The 13,614-nt window shown below is 42.5% G+C and overlaps 2 protein-coding genes across 2 annotated transcripts in view; both read right to left on the bottom strand.

Moving 5' to 3' along the window:
* Window positions 1-274, bottom strand: part of LOC123026809 — a 1,248-nt gene extending 974 nt beyond the window's left edge. Inside the window, exon 1 of the mRNA XM_044436857.1 lies at window positions 17-274. Coding sequence (XP_044292792.1) covers window positions 17-274 — 258 coding nt within the window. The remainder of the gene's footprint in view (window positions 1-16) is intronic.
* The window catches only part of LOC123026804 (ligand-dependent corepressor), a 53,048-nt gene that overhangs the window by 20,734 nt on the left and 18,700 nt on the right, over window positions 1-13,614 (bottom strand). The window contains exons 2-4 of the mRNA XM_044436844.1: window positions 10,072-10,137; window positions 9,609-9,688; window positions 6,986-7,123 (exon numbers count right to left, since the gene is read on the bottom strand). Coding sequence (XP_044292779.1) covers window positions 6,986-6,994 — 9 coding nt within the window. The 5' untranslated portion in view covers window positions 6,995-7,123; window positions 9,609-9,688; window positions 10,072-10,137. The remainder of the gene's footprint in view (window positions 1-6,985; window positions 7,124-9,608; window positions 9,689-10,071; window positions 10,138-13,614) is intronic.

The following is a 13,614-nucleotide window of genomic DNA, read 5'->3' on the forward strand; positions in this document are numbered from 1 at the left end:
CAGATTCGAGAATTGCCTGGATATCCGAGGATAACACTGTCGGTCCCAAAACGGACCTTGACAGTTCCGAGGGAGGAGTTGTTTGCATCGATCGGGATGGCAACGGAGCCGACAGAAAATTCAGATCTATCGGAAGCACCACGCTGTTAGTTTCAGCGAGAGTAGGTCCGGGTGTCGGACTATCCCGTTGTGTTGTGTTAACAGATGAGGAACAAGTGGAAGTTGTCTGGACTGAGTGAGGAGAGTGGTGAACCAGGGTTGCCTTGGCCACCATGGGGTTATCAGAATTCCTGTGGCGTTGTTGTGCACGATCTTCGACACTATCTTCATGAGGAGTGGGATTGGAGGGAACGTGTAGAAGAACAGGTTGTTCCAGTCGATCATTAGGGCATCTCCCCTCGAGTCCAGTCCCAGCCCCGCTCTGGAGCAGAACAGTTCACACACCCTGTTCGACCGGGTCGCAAACAAGTCTATATCCAGTTGTCCCCATAACTGGAACAGCTGGTTACAAACCACTCGATCCAACTCCCATTTGTGGGTAGTTGACATCCGTTGGCTCAGTGCGTCGGCTTCTACGTTGTCGGTTCCTGCAAGATGAACCGTCAGCATCATGATGTCCCGAGGAATGCACCAGTCCCAATTTGCATTGACAAACGGGCCAGGAGAGGTGACTTTGTCCCGCCCTGTTTGTTGACATAGAAAACAGCAGCTATGCTGTCGGATGCAATCTGTACAACTTGGCAGTGTAAGACTGTTTCGAAAGATTTGAGAGTGTTGAAAATCGCTAGAAGCTCAAGGAAGTTGATATGCCTTGCCGCTTCCCATCGGGTCCCTTGGACCCAAAGTCCTGCACATGTCACACACCATCCGATGAGAGACGCATCGGTGTACACTGTTACTGTCGGTTGGAGTGGGCAGAACAGAATGCCTACAGATAGGTTGCGTGAAATAGTCCACCACGTCAGGGTGTGAAGGATCGAAGATGGAATCCGCAGAAGCTTGGTTTGTAGATCCCGCTGCGGATGGAACGAGATGTTGAAAAATAATTGGAGCAGACGGAGCCTGAGCCTTGCGTGCGGCACAATGGCCACTGAGGCTGCCATGTGTCCCAACAATCTTTGTATAGTGATGGCTTGAACTGCCCTTTGTCGTTGAATCCGATGGATGTGCGTACACAGGGTGGCCCTGCGCGATGGAGGAAGGAACGCTTTGCAGGGTGGAGTCAATACGTGCTCCGATGAAATCGATGACCTGCGTGGGAATAAGTGACGATTTCTTAAGGCTAACACAGAGTCCAAGGTCATCAAGTAAAGCACAAGTCACCTGGACAGCCGCTAAAAGGTTGTCTTTAGTCCGTGACACAATTAGCCAATCATCTAAATATGGGTAGACCTGTATACCCCAGAGCTGTAGGTGGGCGCAAACCGGGGTCATGCACTTTGTAAAGACTCTCGGTGCCGTAGCCAGTCCGAATAGTAGAACAATGAATTTGAAAATATCAGATCCGACAGTAAAACCAAGGAAGCGTCTATGGGAAGGATGGATAGAAATATGAAAATATGCATCCTTCAAGTCCAATGAGGCGAACCAATCCCCTTCCCTCAGCAACAGAAGAATATTCTGTAAAGTGGTCATTTGGAACTTCCTTGGTTTGATATATCTATTGACTCCTCTTAGATCCAGGATAGGTCGAAGACAACCGTCCCGTTTGGGAACTGTAAAATATCTAGAATAGAATCCGTGTAGCCCATCAGTGCGAGAGAGTTGTCGAATTGCTCCCTTATGAAGAAGGTGAAGGACTTCATCGCACAAAACCGAAGATGGCGGTATAAATCAGACAGGGCTCAACGGTGGAACGATGTCGAATTCTATTCTATATCTGAAATGACTGACGGACAGCACCCACCTATCAGATGTAATGGCCTCCCAAATGGGAAGTCGGCTTTGGAGCCGACTCCCAAAGGGGAGAGGGGAAGGTGGGAGTTGGAGAGATGAATTGGTTTGCCAGGACCATCAACAGGGGCATTTCTCGGTGTTGAACTGCCTACAGCCCTGGGAGAAGCGCTGCTGAGACTGTTTGCCTTCTACGTTGCTGGCGTTGGTGGAACTGCTGACGAGGCTGATATTGCTGGCGCCCGTAGGGTCTGGATCATGGCCACTTACGTTTCGCTTGTGGGAGTTCCATTCGACACACCATCATACGGGACTTGTGGATGGCTTTGAGTTTCCGATCGGTCTTCGCGTGGAATAGGACGGAGCCATCAAATGACATTTCTTCTATCCTCCTCTTCATTTCCTCAGGGAAATTGCAGTTCCTGAGCCATGCGTGTCGTCGGAGGGAGATAGCACTGACCATGGCCCGAGAATCAGTGTCTACGTGATGTCTCGCAGTAGACAACTGTTGAATGGCCACCTGCTTCGCTTCGTTTAAGAAGATTTTGGCTAGGTCTGCCTGCTGGTCCGGGAGGGAGGAGATGACGTTTTCCAGCTTCTGCATAATGAAGTACTGGTAACGTGCCAGTGTAACCTCATAATTTGAAATACGCAAACCGAGTCCTGCAGCCGCGTAGACCCAGCACGCAATCGTGTCGACCTTCCTCCCTTCCTTATCTCGGGGTGTTGTATGTCCCCGAGCCTCCCTGCCCTGGGACGACTCGACCACCACCAAATTAGGCTTCGGGTGGCACAGCAGGAACAGGATGTCGTCTTCTCGGACCTGGTACACTGATTCGTACCTTGTGGGCTGCCTTAGCTGCCTTTTCTTTCCTCGGCTTCTTACGGTCGGAGGGCCTTTCCGGCTCTGAATACTTATGCTTCTCCTTTTGTTTGGTTGGAGAAGGTAGCTGTTGAGCTTCCATTGGAGCAGCGCCTTCATCCGAAGGGTGCTGCTGCGGCGGCGCGACTGAAGTTGAGGCGGGGCGCTTAGGGGGCGCAGCCGGGGTAGAGGTGGAGTGCTGAGGTGGCGCAGCTGAGGAGGGGGTAGGCCTTGAGACTAGCTGGTCAGATTGAAGCAAGGCCTGGTCCCAAAGTAACTTGCGGAGACGATTCTTCCTATTCTTCCTGGCCTGTTTGATAAAGGCCAGGCAATGCCCGCACTTATCGGTTCTATGCCCCTCACCGAGACAGAGGAGGCAATAAGTCGTGCGGGTCCGCGGGAGACATTTTGGAGCCGCATTCACTACACTTGTGGAATGCCACCCACTGTGCCATCGCGAAAAGGAAAAAAGAGATGATAGTACAGAGGGTAAGTAATATTTGTTTTGTTTTGTTTTTTTTTAGAAAAAGAAGGAACAGAGGAGCTACAACAAGGGAAAGAGAAACTGGGATATATAACGAGAAAAAGGTAAGTTGAACAAGATAACCGTGGCGAGATCTAAGCGAGAGACGAGCAGGCACGAGACACAGCAAACGGCGGTTGCAGAGACTGAGTAAAATGGCAGACGCTCCACTCTATTTATACTGCAGGGGGGAGGGGAGCGGAGCATTTTCCCACCAAAAACCGTTAGCTTTCTAATCTTCCGGCCTAGGTACTGTGCAGGCACAGCACCCATATGTGTGATGCACAGAGGCCACGACAAAGAAATACTGTAGCTGGATATGAATATTAATGCTTACATGTACAACAACGAAGACAGAATAAGGCAGATGGTGCACTCCCCTCCTATAAGAGCACAAAGAAGAAACTAGTAAAGTGCTACTTTGATGAAAGTGCACTGTAACAAACACTCAATAATAATGTGATGCCACAAGAAAATGTAGCACCTGTAAGCACTGATTTCCAAGAAGGATAGTACAATATTTATTATTTATGCCATTTATAGCCAAGGATCAACAATTTTTGCATGATCATGCCAAAGATGATTGTGCCAAAAAATGTACTTGGCAGTGCCTCCAGTTGTCAAGTCCCCTGCCTGAAGGAGAAACACCACTTTCTGTACACTTTTAGGCAGCAAAACCAAATGGTCCCATGCTTGTCAGTGGGTTGTTTTCTGATGAAAAGACCAGACAGAAGAAGGAAATCAGCCTGTTGGGCTGTGCAGCCTATGGTACTCCATGTGCATTAGGGCAAAACAGCTCAACTTCTCTGTCACGTTTCCTGAATTTGAGCCTAGCAGTTATAGATTCAAGGTTCCTAAAGTTCCAAGATGGTCAGCACAAACAGGAATCAGCCAAATGGCAGTTTCAACAGTTTCGGTCATGGGCATGTTTAAAGTCAATACAACAGAGAAAGAGCAGGGAACATTTCAGTCCAAAAGCACTCATATCAAGAATCTGTCTAAAAAGCAAACCAGAGACAAGGCAAAGGAAGCTGGATTCAAGAAGGTCTTATGAAGCTGTTTTGTGCAAAGACTGTCCCAAGCCTCAGCTGTGAGCTGTTAACAACTGCAGCTGAAAAGCTTCTCCTTTCTCACAAGCAGGTTTCTGGATCAGTCTAGCAGTCCTTCTGAGTTCCTGTCTTTTCAGGTGGTCTCCCTCCACAAGGCTTCAGAAATTTTATGCCTCTAACTCTTGTCCTATACAGGTGAAGACCTCATGGTAATTAACCCTGCTCCTCCTGGACTGCTGAAGAACCTGGGCACTACTAGTGCTAGATGGTTCCTGTTCTTCCTCTGAGGAGGCTTCCAGTGGGGGCAAGACACCTTTTCTGTGCTGTCTTCGCCAACAGAAATGCTGGGCAGGAAAAGGGAGTGCCTCCCCACTGCTGTCCTTCTTATCCCTAAGCAGAAAAAGTCAGCAGCTGAGTTCAGACAATCACCACCTATTTTGCCACTTCAAAGTAGGGAAAAAGCCTGATCGGTCATCATGCTCACCTATAGGCTGTGACACACTCACTGCAGCAAGCAGATGGAACTCAAGATAGCATAATTAGGGTTTTTAAGGGCTCTTCTCATCCAGGCACTGACAAAGCACTAATATGATTTAGTTCAACCTCGTCATAGGCCTGTAAAACATGCATTAGAATTTGGATTAGGAGAATGAACCCTGAGAACAAGAAAAATGCCAACTTCTGAGGGTGCAAGACAGGGTGCAAGGGTAAAACACTCAAACAAGGTGGCCTAAAGCAGCAGCAGCAACCCTTAGCATATTTCACTAACCTCCAACAGTGTCTATTAAATGGGTTAGCTGCTTCACCTTGCATACTCACAAGCACTGTTGATCGAGCCATTCTGCTCTATCCTTCCTTGCAGGAGCACAGGTATGACTAGAGATGAATTCCAGTACAGCATGCTTCCTTGCACAGGTTCCCTAACATTACCTGTTAGGTGAACTTCATGGGAAGGGTGCCAACAAAGGCAAGAGGAAGATGTATGGGTAAGAGACTCACAGAGACTGGAGAAAAGGCACATCAATCCAGACAGTTTAATCCATTGACCAATGCAATTTGCCTCACAAAGCACTCTTGCAGGTACCATTCATTCCAATGCAAACTACTGGGAACAACTACTACCTTTTTCACCTTTGAACTAACATACAATTCTTCGTAAGGATGGTTGCCCAGATCATGGGTCCTCAAACTATGGCCCGCAGGATAGATCCGGCCCACCATGGCCATCCATCTGGCCTGCGCCACCGTTCACTGCCCTCCCATGCGCTTGCTGTGCAGGCGGGGAGGTGGTGGCTTGCTCGCTTGGAGATGGTCTCCAAGCGAGCAAGTCTCCGCTGCCTGCCTCCCATACGCACACGCTCGGAGATGGTCTCCGGATGAACAAGCCGCCACCGCCACCGCCTGCCTCCCGTAACACGTGCGCTCGCCGCTGCCTTGCAGGTGGGGAGGTGGTGGCTTGCTCACTCAAAGATGGTTTTTTGACTCGCTGGGAGATCTCCGAGCGAGCGAGCCACCACCACAAGGGCTCTCAGGAACCCCCACCTCACTGGCCCGCAACGGTCACCACAGCCTTTCAACTAGCCCCCTATTCAAAATGTTTGAGGACCCCTGGCCTAGATGGTACAACACAGACAGCAGAGGCGGCCTAAAACAGCAACAGCAGTTCCTGACCCAATACCCTGTCACTCTCTCCAAGTCAGATGGTCAAGCAGGCTTCTCAACCTGCATGTTACCAATAAGATAATTCAGGTAGTAGCCACTAGGGAATAGAAGAAAATGCTAGGAAAAGTCTCTGAGTGAATGAAACCAACTTTGAGTAAGCAGCCCCATAAATAAAGAAGGAAATGAAGCAGTAAGGTGGTACAAATATGATTTCAGGGCACAAATAATCTTTGACTCTTGCAGCCAACATCTGTGTTCTAGCTGTAAGACTACTGGACAGGATCTCTAGAACAGAGCCAAGGCCCCTGAGACTACTACTATCTAAGCCTCTTATCCACTGCTGTGACTTTAAATTAGAATGCTACCCTGGGTTCTTGATCCACTGCCCATCTCTACTCTTTTTTGTCCAAGATCATTGTCAGCTGGAAAGCCGACATATGTTCTGCCTAATATTAAAATGTCAAAAGTATCAGCAGTGGTCAACAATGGGACTCAATCCCACACCTCCTGCTTCCCAGTGCAGAACCTTATTTGCTAGGTTACTACTCAGGCCTCAGCACTCCTTTGCCCTTACAAAGGTCAAAGCCCTGCTCCCCATTGCAGAACATTTAGTCCAAAAAGTATGAATCCTAAAAACAGTGTTTTTAAACTAATTAGCACCAGAGAGGCCTCAAATGCCTCTCCTTAGAACAGCTTTTATCTCCCTGTTCAACATGTAGCCCTCTAATCATTGGGCCAGAGGATCAGGGAGGCTGTATTGATTTTGATATATGATTCCATATGACTTGCTATTTAGAAATTCTCATCCCACCCAACTAGGCTGTAACAGGAATCAGTTAACATGCTTTTGGTAGACAGAATTTAAGAGTCAAACATCCAATCAATGGTCTATGAGAGCATCTCTGCCAAGTAGGTTATCACTGATGTCACCTGTTTGATGGGAGGGAGGAGTGCAAAGGAGGATCCATATACGTAACAATGGCAACTTCTGCTAACCTTGGACATCTGTGGATCAGAGTGAGCACTCCATACACTTCCTTAGAGGCTGGATCCTTGCCCAGCTTCTTAGCCATGCCATGAGAGTGATGTGTGTCCAGACATCTGTTTCCACACATGTGTCATCCCGCAGTGGACCTGGGCATAACCATACAAAGGTGCACAGAGTACAGACCACAGGTATATGGATCCCATCACAAAGTTTTCCAGTATAACACATAGTTTCAGAATCAATACAGATAATAAGTGGTACAACTAAGGAAAACTTTTCAGAAAGTTTATATTTTGATCTGATATAAAAAGAGTTGTGAGCATGGCACCCTGACATTAAAAGCAGGTTGGAAACTTTTTTAATAAAACAGAAGTGTTGCAATATTCTATTTTACAGTTAAACTGGCCACTTACGTTTTAAATAAATACTTCTGCCTTCCTTTCAGAATACAAACCTAATTATCAAATATTTGAGTTCGTATCAAATATTTTCATAGATATTTAGCTTTAATATGATTTAAAAACACTTTTTCATATACAATTCCAACAAAAACATCTGCTTTCCTATTAGAATATTTCATGCCTCCAAGTTTTCCTCAATATATTTTTCAAAAGTTTTGCTCATTAGTGCTCTGGTCCCAAAGAGACATCACATCATTCCTTCATTACTATGGAGGAAATATCCTTAACAAACTCAATAGAGTATATAATTTTTTGTAATTATAACTTGAGTTGGCAATTTTATAGAGACACTAATAGTTTAAATATCATCAACTCAGCATAAATTCTACTCCATTAAGCATTCATTTGCACATTAACAAAAAACTGAACTAAGAGACAAAATCCTCAATACCTCCAGGATGACCAAGTAAGGGAACAAATCTTCCTGAAAACAGATTGAACACGTATCTCATTTTATCAAGGCTAGATGCAGTACATAAGCTTGCATACACAGGAGTAGGAAAACAAATCTGAAGTGATATAGGAATGTATGGATTCAGAATAAATAAAAGAAAATGGGTAAGTAAGTTGCATTTTGGTAAATAACTTGAGGGCGAGTGTGGTGTATTGGTTAAAAGTGCAGGATTAGGACTTGAGAGATCTGGGCTCTAGTGCTCACTGGGTGACTTTAGGCCAGTCACAAACTCTCAACCCAGGGTTGTTGTTGCAAGGATAAAATTAAGAGAAAGAGGAGAATTGCATAGGCCACCTTGAGTTCCTTGAAAGGAAAAAAGGTGGGATATAAATATAATAATAAATAAAGCTGTATGTGGCAATAAGAAGTGCCAGCACATAGTGTTATCCTTACACTTAAAATTAGGATTACTATCCCCCTTTTTTGTTATCCACAAAGTATTTATTTATTAAATTTGTATGCCGTCCAATTACTAACGTCTCTAGACAGTTAACAGCATAAATAAACTGATGACCCACTCTGGCTGCAATTAATAAAATTCAATATTAAAACTTATTAAAATATTGATTAAATAAAAAGGTCTTAACCTGGCGCCGAAAAACATTCTGATCTTTACAAATCACAGTCCACTTTTTTCTTCTCTTTCTAATAATATCTTTTTAAAAAACAGTGGTAGTGTTTACTGTACAGCCCCAGTACCACAGAACAGTACTGCACCTGCCACTCTAGTAGATGTTGGACACAGAAAACCACTTCTTCATGAGTTTAATGAGGTTTGAGGATTATCTAAAGGCAAGTTTAAAAAAACTTGGGATTGCAGAATACAGTCCACTCAATCAAGAAAAGTGCAGAACTAATGTTTGATATTAATCAGCCAGTGCTGCTTAGAAATTGTGGCTGGGTGTGTTCATGCAGTACAACAGCAGCTGCTAGAAGAACTGCTAACTGCCATTGGTATCAGTTGCTATATACCATTGCAAAAGCCAAAGGCAAAATATCAATGGATACACCTTTCCCTTATACCCATGAAACAACCTCAAAGCAAACATTGTAAAAGGTATCACTCAAGTGCAGAAAGAGTCTCCACAGAGTTCCAACAAAGGAAAAAGAATGCTATATGGCAACTGCAGATAAGATCTGGATTCTGAGTTTCTGCAGTTCCTATGGAATGAACCTCACAGCTGACAGCCACTGAAAGCATTTAGTGCCATCTGTCTTCCTATGCAATATGCAACAAAGAATCTAACTAGACCTTACTAATTTACCTTTAAAAATGAAAACAAATGAGAAATCCTCTACTGCCTAATTAACACATCTACTTTATCAACCTCCTTGAGGGAAGTGAATAAGTAACAGTGGTTCAGGGAAGCTGAACTTCTTTCAGCCCAAGATTCAAATTCCATTTTGGCGGAAGGCAAAAATGATAGGGTAAAAATACCAAAACAGCACCTTATTTTAGCTTAAAGCTTTTATTGCCAGTGACCAAGCCTTTGGAAATGCTTCAATCTTAGAGCCTAGGGAAAATATGGCAAAAAAGCAAAGAGACAACCAAGTGATCTATGGTCCAGAAAAAAGGGGCATAGCCATCTTGGAAACAGCTGAAACAGGTCTCCAGGTGAAACAGATATGGTCCCTGGGCTTGGGGTTCTGCACCCCTTTAGCAGCTCTTCTTGACACTACCACCACTTCACAAAAATAAAAAAAATCCTTTGTTACCTTTACTTTCTCTCTTCTCAGACAGCAGAAAAGACAATTTTCATCAAAAGACCAATCAGAGACACCTTCAGGCTCAAAGTCTGTAAATAAGAAGAACATGGAACATGTTACTTCATACCTATAAAGACCACAGCTTGCTTATGGCTGAAGCTCATTCCTAATTTGTTTCTGCTTTATAAGACTCTTGCTACAATTTGGGAAATGCAAGTTACCCATGCTTTTAATTTCCACGATATTATAAAAGTATAATCTTCGCCTACACACAAAGCTGATTTTCCTAAGCAACACCAAAACCACTGCCGGCTATGCTCATTAGTAATTTTAGCCAACATGAAACTAACTGTGAACATTGCTTGGGGGGAGGGGGAAATGCACAAATCACCAAGGTAACATATATTTTCTAGAAGAAGAGCAGAGGTTGATTCTGTCATTAGAAATGCAGATAATGACAAAAAAGTAATACCTTTAAACAAACTCAGATCTTTTAATAATTCAGGTCCAAACAGCCCTTCTAGAATACTTTCAAATCCTAAAAACAAAGAAAAATATGGTTAGTTTTTTTAATATTGCTGCTGATGCCAAAATATTAACATATTTATACATCCATTTCTAGAACAAATCTGAGCATGTTTTCTCAATGTGCTCAAGATAGCCTGGTCAACTGAAACCACTAAATTAGAAAAGGTGTCTTTAAATGTAATATTTTAAAGTACTAAACAAAATAGTGATAATTAAGCTAAAGGGGTTTGAAAGTTTTTAGTTTAACATGATTGATTTAAAATAGTTTCACCCCACCAGCTCTGTTCAACTTTAGCTTATGAATTCAAAAAATAAAGAGGGAAACAGGTGATTGCATCATACTGTATTTTTTCTTTTCTAACAAAGTCCACTTTCAAGTCCACTTAGAATTTCTTAGAAAAAGGAAAAGAACTAAGGGCTAAGTAAGTAGCAAAGTGTGCAATATGTGCATTGTGTATAAGCTTGATTACTATTGGGAAGACCTGCTATGTCTTTATACAGATTCTAGAAATTTCTATTTAAAAATATTATTTGACAAAGGTAAAATCAATATTAAAGATGGACTTGAGCTAAAAATATTGCAGAAGTAGTTACCAACTGATAATATAAGGAAAAAATGAACAAATATTAGAAAATACTTGAACCATTTTAGCAGACAATTATGAATTATACTGAGTTTACTATGCAAAAGTGACATTTGGGATTTTGCAGTACATTATCCATTTACTGTTAACGGTGTTACAAAAGCATGTCTATATTTTTGTGGAATGTTTGAAATACAGCAAGAAAAATAAACACACTTTTCAGAACGAAAAATGAAAAGGAATAGTAATTTCTAGAGTCATATGATAAAGGAAGCATATACAAAATGTAGCTTCAGAGCTGTATAATTCTGCAAGTAGGCAAACCTGACATGCCAAAGACAAATTCAAAAAGCACTACTTGTATTTATTAAATACGACCAAGAACCATCCAGAAAACACGAAGCATTATGATCATTAACCATGACATGCAGGTCCCTGAAAGCACTTCTCTCATTTGACTTTATGTAGCCATTAATGGTACTACCATGGAACAAAACTAGCAATCTGGAAACAGAATCACACTAGGATCCACGATGATTACTAACAAAGCTGCTCAATCAACAGAGAAGAAAGGAGACAAAAACATAGAAAAACATATAGCAGAAAACCAAGGCATAAAAATGTGGATTTCTCAGAAAATTGTACATTTTTTCATACAAATTAAGCTAATTTGCATATGATAATTTTCAGTTTCTAAAAGAATTTTTGGATACTCTAGAGTGATCTAATTTAGCATGTTTATTTACTACTTGCATTTTGTAAACCTAACACTGATAAAAATTGATAAATATAATAAAACCTAATATGAAATGTTTCTCTAACTTAAGAGATATCATAGTTACAATTAATCTCATAAATATACTAAAGCTACACTTCGAGTCTCACAAAAATGAAGTTACATACCAATTAAACACAGGCATTAATGTCAGTTTTTCATTTCATCAAAATGGCTTTGTTCAGCTAACAGCAACTGCTTCATGAACATTTTGGGCTTTCAGCTGCTCTGAATAAGGGCACTTGTGCAAAGACCCAGGCTAGATAAGATTCTTGCCTTGTGTTTATGAGGTGGTAGAACTGGGCCAAAGTAAGCAGAAGAGTAAGTTAAGACAGAAAGACAGTAACAGCATAGATTTTAAAAATACAATAGAAGAAGACAACGACCGAGCGAACACATTTAAAAAAAAAAATAAACTGGATTATTTCAACCCAGAAATTATCAAACTTTGCAGTCTTGGACATCTCATCATGGCTTGCTACCTTTTTAAATGAGGAAAAGCTGAGCCAAAAGAAACAAAGTGGAACAAAGTAATAAAATTGGAAAGAAAAAGAAGCCAATTGTCCAGTGTGCATCTTTCTGTATTCTCATACTATAGCTGTGATCCTATACCCCCTTACATGAACTCTATGGGACACTGCTCATAGGAAGAATACTTTAATATTTTTAAAAACTTCCTCTATACACAAATAAGAAAGCATGCAAAATAAATACATTGAGACAAAGACTGGGTTCACATGACAGCCCATTGAGGATTGTTAGTCACTATAGGTTGTCACATCATTGTCAGAACAGGAATTAACAAATCTCTCTATGGCAGCAAGAAGCACAGTTCACCCTGCAAATGTCTGCAGGACCACAAGCAGACCTACAGGTAACTTGCAATGATTGGAGCCTGTGTGATCATGCAGTGAAGCTTTCCTGTATTGTTCAGTTTAGTCAAAGCATCATGGCCCTTTACATTTTCAGAGGCTGTTTCATGTTCCTGATCCTGCCTCCTGTCTTGCCTTGATTCCTGACTGCTCTTGCTTCTGGTTTTCCCATGTCTTGTTGGTACCTAGTCCTTGCCTACTCCTGACCTTGCTTTTGCCTCTGGGTCTGTCATGCCTTGTCAGTATCTGGCTTTTGCTCCTTCCTCACTGTAGCTCTGCTTCTGTACCTACAATGCCTTGTCAGTATCTGTCCTTGTTTGTTTTTGGTTCAGCTTTCACCTTTGGACCTGCCATAGCTTGCTGGATAGGTTGCCTTCGCTTGTTTCTAACTCTGTCTTTGCTTCTGGTGCTACTTCAACATGGCAAGAATCTCCTTCATTCTCCATCAACCTTGGTCCTGGTGCTCCAGCCACAGACCAACTGCTGTCTACATTCCAAACCTTAGTATCATGCAGATGCAGACCACACAGGGTGATCATTTGAAAATAAGTCACCCTGACAACCTATGGCTTGTTCTACAGATTGATGTACAAACAACAGCTTGTTGTATCATCCTAAGCAAGAGAGACTATTGGAGAACAGGCCAGAAATTCCCTGGGCAAGAGTGATAACGAACCATATCAGTTAATGGGCAGCACAGAAACAATGAAACAAAGCCTTTGCCACTCTTGCTAGGTTACCTGGATACCCACTAGTATCACCTACCCCACAAGTGCCTAAGTGGCATTTTGGGGCAGGGGGGAATAGCTCTGGCTAAATATCCCCTGCTGTGAACTTGAGGCATTTTGGCTCACCATGGCTTTGTCCCTTTAACTTCTTTTTTCTGAAGACAAGCAAGCTTTGGCAATCTGCATTTTGACAGATATTTACAAATGCTTGGTGTTCCTTGGGACACCCATAAGACGACTGAGGGTGAAAGAAGAAAGAGAGGGCAGACAACCCACAGTGAACTTGATTCTGTATTATAGCCCATACTTCCCTTACACTGTTTAATTATTTTTAAAAGGTACTAAAAATGCAATGTTTTAGCAACGGAGAAAACTGCATGATATGCTAACACAGAGGTCTACACATTTGAAATGTTCAGGTTTGCCTAATTTTGTATGTACAATTGACACCTGTTAATCATTACTAATAAATTACTGAAATAGATTATTTTCCACAGAAAAATTAAGCAATGGAATTTTTCTGTGCAA

Source organism: Varanus komodoensis, unplaced genomic scaffold (assembly GCF_004798865.1).
Source record: "Varanus komodoensis strain SLA01 unplaced genomic scaffold, ASM479886v1 scaffold1, whole genome shotgun sequence".
Classification (NCBI taxonomy): Eukaryota; Metazoa; Chordata; class Lepidosauria; order Squamata; family Varanidae; genus Varanus; species Varanus komodoensis.